Here is a 7,463-nt window from a genome sequence, read left to right on the forward strand (position 1 = left end):
ACATCACATCCAACGCTCTCTAATTAAATCCCAAGGACTCATGCTGGATGCGTTTGCCCTTTTGGTAACTTGCTTATTACTATTAGTATTTAAATGCTCACAGCTACGCTTTTAAGTGAGCCTGCTAGTCAGCTAATGGGAAAAGCTCATTGCTCTAGCAGCATTGTCGTTTCAATCTGGCTGGAGCGGACCGAACAAAGCAGCTGAGCATGAATTTACATACGGAAGGTATGAAAATAGCTGAGAAGACCAGAAGTGCCTTCCCTCCACCCCCCTTCTTTTTAAAGATGAAAAACACATTCTGTAGAATGCTAGGAATGGAGCACAATAACCACTGGCCTCAAAAGTGTCAATGGCAGCATCTTACTCAACGGGTCTGCTCCCTGAGGCCCCGATCCTAAGAGGTGCTCGATACCTCCCCGCATGTGGCTGCGTGTCCAAAGCAGATCTGCTGATTTTATTGCCATAGGGATAAATCCTTATTCATGCAAAATTCCCATTGAAGGCCTGCTCCAAAGGCCATTGAATTCAGCGGAAAGTCTCCCATTGACTTCAGTGGATTTTGGATCAGGCCCTCGGAGATGTATTATTACCATGGCATCTAAAGGCCCCAGCAGAGATCAGGACCCGATCCACTGGACACTGTACAAACAGTACAAGCTCGCAGGCTAAATAGACAAGACAGGAAGGGTGGGAGGGGGGAAAAGGGAAAATGACTTCCCCAAGGTCACCTGGCAAGGTCACCAGCAGAGGAGCCAGAAACGAGGATTCCCGATTGCCAGTCCAGTGCCCTCCCTGCTGGAGAACACGGCCTCTGTTTCTTGTATTGACATAAGGACTAGGTGAAAACTGAGTGAGGCCCTCAGGATTTAGAGTCAGAGTTTGAGACCACAAGAGACCACTGGATCATCCAGGCTGACCTTCTGTATATCACAGGCCACCACCTCTACCCAGCACCCTCATACTACACCCAACCAAGAAAATTAGACCAAAGTATTACAGACTTCTCAGCCCCACCTCAAAGCCCTGGCGCCTCCCCTGCTAACATCCTATCTCCAGCTGTGGCCATCCCTGATGCTTCAGAGGATGGAGATTTGCCCCAGCACCAAAGAAATTACTCCCTTTTATACTTGGTTTTGGTCATTTTTAGATGGACTTGTTTGGCTAAGGCTAATAAGAAACAGTAGCAACGCCCCAAGGCAAAACTTAGAAGACCTTGCAGAAAGGCGGGCCATCCATTACAGTAACCAGTTCAATGATACAAATGCTTGTTGTATAAAACTAATAATTAATAAAGTGACCTCTTCTGCCGAGCATAACAGCTGGACTATCCACGAAGGATGAGCATTGCTTCGGAATTTCTCACATTAGAATACAGGTATGTGGGACGAGGAGGACGCGGTGCCCCATCATTTACAGGCAGGAGGACGAGACATGGCGAGTGAGTGGTGACCGGCCTGCACTCCTTATCTAGATATGACGTCTAGTTTGTCGAAAGTCACTGGGGAATACCTAACCGTTTTACATCAAGGGGATAAGCTGGAAGTGCTGGTACTTGACAGCACACGTAGTCTGGTACATCTTAAATGGCGATGAACTGGTGCGCACACAATGCCATAGGGAGGTTTGCACCATCCTCTGGGGTCTTGGAGAAAGCAGCATTTTAACGTGGAGGAAGAAAAATAAAGCATGTCCTAGCAAAACCCGGGGCTCAATCAGTTCCCACAGCACCAAAAAGTCTGGCGTTAGATGCACTAAAACAAATGCACAGACAAGGGAAGTGCAGCTGGGTCCCTGTCTGCACTGGGAATTTGCCCTGATCTCAGCCATAGATGACCAGGAAATGGTGCAGCTGCCCCAGTGCAAAATCTAGGTATGAATAAGGAGCTGTGATTTGTACCAGTGCAACTTACCCCACTTTCAAGCAGGAGTAAACTCCATGGGTGTAAAATCACTGCTTTCCTTGTCTACATGAAGGGAGCTACCCCAGTTGCTGGTCATCTGTGGCTGAAATCAGGACAAATTCCCAGTGCAGACAAGGCTGCAGACCCTTGAAAATAGTGTGACAGAAAGACTGTTACACAGACTCCCCTGGGTGGCATGTAATGGGGAGCGCCCCTGCCCACAGAAAGGTGGTGATGCTCTTGCAAGAGGCCAAACAGGGCAGCGCAGTATGTCCAGTGGAAAAACTAGGGCAAGCTGGTAACTAATGCCACCGCTGGCTGGCACCTCTAGTGGAGGAGTAAATAACCCCAATAGCCCCCAGACCAGAGGGTAACTTGGCAGAGCCTGGCAAGCCCCACGCCCTTGTCAGTGGCACTGGGTCTGCCAGTGGTGGGGGAGACCTAGGCAGTGAGATTTCCCTAACACTTGTCTGTTTTCCTCCTTTCGTTTTACAGCTCAAACTGAAAGAGACACAAACGCTGCCGGTGAGGACTGCTGCAAGCAGAGCAGAGACACCGGTTCCAAACCCTCTCTGCACCCCTTTGCTCCTCTCCCCCAGATACAGGAGGCTGCAGACTGGCCCAAGAGGGGGGTTGAGTTCCCTTCACGGGGGGCGAGCAATGGATCGTATCCCCCCATCAGCGGAGGGGGGCAGGAGGACGCGCTCAAGGCACTGAAGGGACCCCAGGCGATCCATCAAGCGCTAGCCTAATGGCGACTGCTAGGAACAGGGAAGACCACGCGGTCATTTCATTCCTTGCGCTGCCCAGAGTGGGACTGCGAAGGAGGCATTTGAGATGCGCTGATCGCCCAGGGCGGCTTGGCTCTGCTGGAGCGGAACAGGATCCGGATCGCGGCTCCAGGAGGGGGACACACACCGTTTCCGAAAGGGTGACCTCGGGTGCCACTGGCTGCAGCCAGTTCCCTTATCAGGGCTGAGTGCCCGAATTCCGAGCTCTGGCAGGAAGCCGCCCGGAGGTGAAGGGGGGATATATATAAAGGAAGCCCGAGCAGCCGTTCGAGCCCAGACCAAGGCGCTCAGGTCTGGAGGCAGCGCAAGGGACCGGGCAGGATGAAAGGCGCAGCCCTGTGCTGTTGGGCCTCTCTGCTTCTTCTCATCCCGCAGGGGCCAGCAGGCGGGCACCCGCTGCCCAGGAAACACACCAGCCAGGAGCTCCAGGCCCTGCAGGTGAGGAGAGGCTGCAGCTGGCCTGGGGTGGGGTGGGGAGCTGGGTCTCTGGCCCCAGCCTCGGAGGCCGCGTAAAGGTGTTAGCACCGGGCACCTTAAAATGAGGGAGCCCTTACCAAGCAGGACAGGGGGCAGAGCCCTTCTGAGCAATGTGATTTTCAATCCGAGAGAGGACAGGTCCGGATGGAGGCCCCCTCTCCTCCGCCTCAGGGATACAGACTCACACTGAGTGCACGGGGTGCCCTGGTCAGTTACGCGGGAGCTGATTACGGTCTTCTCCTCTCTTGTTCTAGGACCTCCTTGAGCTCCTGAAGGAGACAACGCAGGGGGAGGAAGGGGAGCCGCTGGAGTTGGAGAATCTGGACTACAGGGCGGAAGACGACGACCCTAGCTGGGACTTTGCTGAGCCGGAGAGCAGCCCCGCTACCCAGCTCCAGCCCCGGGATCCTGTGGAGAGTCAGTGGAGGACCCTCCTTGCTTCTCCCAGGAGGATGCGGCACTTCTCTGGCTGTTTTGGGACCAGGATCGAGAGGATCGGCTCTCAGACAGGACTTGGGTGCAACATCTACAAAGCCCGTAGGTCTTAGCTCGAACCCTTAGCCTGCCTTCAGCCCCCGTGTATCTAGGGTTCTTCCCCACCTAGCCAGGAAACAGCACCAGGCTTAGGAGGCACGTCTGGCAATCCCTGTATGGCCAGAGATGGCCCAATACCGCCCTAGATAGCTCTGGAAGATTCTTCCCCATCCTCTGCCTTGGGCGGCAGACCTTGGCTCCGGCTGGATTCTTTAAGAGAAAGGTCGAGCGGAAAGGGTTGGACAGTGGGTACCTACAGCTCCATGATATTAGCCATAGGCCAAGCAAACAGCTGTCCAGCCGCGTGGGGACAGGTCAGAAATCCGAGACAGAGCTGCTCTAGCCGAGAAGACAAGCCGAGAGTCTGAACGTGGTGCTCACTGTGTCTCCTTCCCCCTTGGTTTTAGGTTCCTGGAAGACGAGATCGAGAAGCTGAATCTAGAGCTTCCCACCAGCCTCCTACGAATTTTTGGAGCCTCTTTTGTGTGGACTGGTAACTTAACCCCTCCCGAGCGGAACACGTGTGCCACGCCTAAACAGAGCGGGTTGTCTGGTGGATATATTCGCGTTGTACAGATTGTTATTGAACAGCGATGGTGTTGGGACGAGAACAGCTGACCCCCCCCCAGCCTACTGCGGGGGGCCCTGGCGTGTATCAATAAATGTTTTGTTTAAATCGCTCATTTCACTCTGGAGGCCTGCGAGAAGCGAGTCCCTTCGGACGGGGCGCTGGGGACCTGGGACCAGTTTCCTGCCCCACGCGAAGTGCCCCCGCAGAGTTCAAGCGCCCCTTGCACAACTGGGCTGGGTTACTTGGGGGAAGGCATCCTGCGCTTTCCCTGACTACGTCAGGGTCCAACTCTGCTCTCATTTCCCACTGGGGTCAATTTGGAGTGGCTCCCCCAAGAGGTGATGAAGTCACTCCGGATTTACACCAGTGAAAGCGGCGCTTTTGCGAGGGGAAAACTCTTCCCCCTTTCTCGTTGGTAAAGCCGCCGCTAGATTACTCCGATGCAGAGTAGACTGGGCTCCTCGGGGCACCGGCCGGTGGCGGGCTCTGGGTTTAAATGCTCGCTCGGGGCACACGGCCACCCGCCCCTGAGCGGCCCAGCCCCTTCGGAGCGCTCACTGCACGACCCTCAGCCGCGAGAGGGGTGGGGAGCTGCTGGCGGCCTCGCCCGCGGGCCGCTGAAGGCGGGGACCGCACCCGAGGGAGACTGGGGACCCGTGCCGGGCTGGCTGGCAGCGTTGGCTCCCAAGGGCTCGCCCTGTTCAGCACCCTGGACAGCAGCCAGCGTGCGCGCTTCGCGGCATCCGCTAGGGGGCTCCCCCGGGCCGCCCCCAGCGGCACCATCCTCCGCCAGGCTCGGCTCCCCCGGGCTCCGGCAGCCGGCCGGCCGAGGGCCCCTGTGCCGGCGGGGAGCGGGGCTGAGCTCGGCTGCCCTGGGCTCGCCGGCTCGCTTGAGCAGCGGCTCTCCGGGGGTCCGCTCCGCTGGGGGATTCAGCCCCGGTGCCGGGAGAGGGGCGTGTTCATCCCGGCGGAGCCTCTTCTCTGCCGCAGCAGCCTGGGTTGAGGGACCCCGCCTCCGGCTGGGCCAGGGAGCCTCCTAGCAGGGTCAGGGCCGGGCTGAGCCCCCGGCTCCGGGAGTGGAGGGGCTCAGAGCTTGGCCGGGGGCGGCTGACACATCGCAGGGTTGGGGGGGGCACGCACCGGGCGCCCCCGGGGAGCGAGCGGGTCCCTGCAGGGGATGAAGAGAGACTCCCGCCCCCCCCCCCCCCCGAGTTGCTCTGTCCCTCGCGGCCCGGAGCACAGAGGCTGCAGGGCGGGGGAAGATGGAAAGGATGCAGCTTGTTTCTTGGAAGAGACTGGGGGGCGGGAGGGGTGCACTGACCTCACCCTCCAGTGACCACCCGCCGGGACCCGGCCCCTGGCGAATCGGTGTCACGGGCCGGATGGGGGAGCAGGAATCGGCCCCGAGAGATGCCTGGGCGCGGGGGGGACGAGCCCCGCAGCCCCAGCTCCCAGGGGCGGCGTCCCAGCGATGAAGAACACCGTGGGGAGGGGGCTCCTGCTAACCCCCTGCTGCTTGTGGCCTGCCTGGCTGGGGGGGGGCCCACAGCGCCCGCTGCCCTGAGCTACCTGCCGTCCTGGCAACCCCCCCCCCAGGGGGTTCACAACCTGCGCCCTTAGATCCCGCTGCTGGGGCGAGCCTCGGAGCCAGCCCGTCCCCGGGGTGCAAACGGCATCCCCCGGCCAGCTGTGCGTGTGCAGGCGGGACAACTGGGGAACCAGGCTCAGGGCCCCACGGTTGCTAGGGCCCGCCTACACCCTAACTACACAGGGACAAACCCTGAGGTTGGCAGCCTGAGTGAGGTCTTCAGGATTTGTCCCGCAAGGAATAACACACAAGCCTAACAGCATTAATAAGGACGGGCCAAGTTCTGCCCCCTCTTATAACCCTTTAGCCTGAGTGGGGCCACCAGGGGGTGAGGGAAGGCAGAGCATGGCTCTGTACATCCAACAGCTACAGCTGCAGTCAGGAATTCTCCTGCACACTCATTCACACGCAGGCACCCCCGCCCTCTATTACAGGCACAAAACCAACTACCTTAAAAGAACACGAATCAAGCTGCCAAGTCCAGCCCTAGTCAGAAGGGTTTCTTTTGCTGCCCAAGTTGGACGTTGGGTCCTGAAGGAGGGAGGAGATCGCAGGAAGGGTGTGTGTGGGTCATGGATAAGGTAGTTGAATGCTGCCCTCAAGAACAGGCTTCTGTCCCTGCCTCTGATTTCCTATGCCATGTTGGGAAAGGAATTTAAAGGGGGAAAAAAATTACACTTTTCACAGGTAGTCACTAATTGTGTGCTTTTCATTTTCGGGGTGCCCATTTTGTGTCCCTGGGCTCAGTTGCACAGCTGCTCCTGAAGTCAATGGGAGCTTGGAATGGTGTATTAATAGGGCCCTTTGTTTTCAGTTTTTATTTTAGCTAATTTTTCCTGGGAATGTCAGTGTTTACTATCACAACAACAAAAACAGGTGAAAAAATCAGTGCAAAAAACTCAATTTTTCTGGGTTTGTTTTGGTGGATGGAAAGATGGGGAGGGAAAGTATTCAGTAAAGTAATACTTTGAATTCCATTAATCAATGTGGTTTGCTACAGAACTAAAACAGAACTCAAAACACAAGGCCACCTCTGAGTTTAAGAAAATAATCTCTCTAATCCCCAAATAAAACCTTTCGTTTTAATAAAGTTTACTGTTGTAGATTTAGAACTATTAGCCTGTAAATATTTACATTTAATAACTGGGCCACACCATTTGCTGCTCATAAATTCCATCCTTTTCTTCTGTTTGTTTTTTTAAAACTTTCTAATACTTCCTTATGTTCTGAAATGTATTCTGTTTTCTTCCCATTTTACTGTCAAATCTTTAAACCGTTATCTGCTAGCAGCTTGAAATGTGTACGTGGTGACCGTGAGATTCATCAGAACATTCAGATGCACACGCACTTCAGAGCTTGCGTGTGTGCCTGGTTGTTTATTGTGTGTATCTTCTAGAGACTAATACGTAGCCTTACTTCACCAGGCAGCTTTGCATATACACACAGACTAACGTATTATTGTAATACATAGAAAAATACAATACATTGCATGAGATCTAATGAAACAAGTTATTTTTATACATTTGAATGATACAAAAGTAGGGAGAAAATCGGAAAAAACTGAATAATGCTTTTCGTAAAACTGGGAAATTTTTCGG

At 55.1% G+C, this 7,463-nt stretch overlaps 1 protein-coding gene across 1 annotated transcript; it reads left to right on the top strand.

Moving 5' to 3' along the window:
• Positions 1-2,421: 2,421 nt before the first annotated feature.
• On the top strand, positions 2,422-4,329 carry LOC142000772 (natriuretic peptides B-like). The gene is made up of 3 exons (XM_074975313.1): positions 2,422-3,133; positions 3,427-3,709; positions 4,114-4,329. Exons 1-3 carry the CDS (start codon positions 3,017-3,019, stop codon positions 4,140-4,142), a joined length of 429 nt encoding a protein of 142 aa, XP_074831414.1. The 5' UTR covers positions 2,422-3,016; the 3' UTR covers positions 4,143-4,329.
• The last annotated feature ends 3,134 nt before the right edge of the window (positions 4,330-7,463 follow it).

Source organism: Natator depressus, chromosome 18, assembly GCF_965152275.1.
Source record: "Natator depressus isolate rNatDep1 chromosome 18, rNatDep2.hap1, whole genome shotgun sequence".
NCBI lineage: Eukaryota > Metazoa > Chordata > Testudines > Cheloniidae > Natator > Natator depressus.

What these genes read in the sequence shown, in the direction of transcription:
- LOC142000772 (XM_074975313.1), top strand. Translation starts at nt 3,017, where the DNA reads ATGAAAGGCGCAGCCCTGTGCTGTTGGGCCTCTCTGCTTCTTCTCATC. An exon ending in AGGAGCTCCAGGCCCTGCAG is followed by an intron (nt 3,134 to 3,426) that starts GTGAGGAGAGGC and finishes CTCTTGTTCTAG; the next exon opens with GACCTCCTTGAGCTCCTGAA. An exon ending in GTGCAACATCTACAAAGCCC is followed by an intron (nt 3,710 to 4,113) that starts GTAGGTCTTAGC and finishes CCTTGGTTTTAG; the next exon opens with GTTCCTGGAAGACGAGATCG.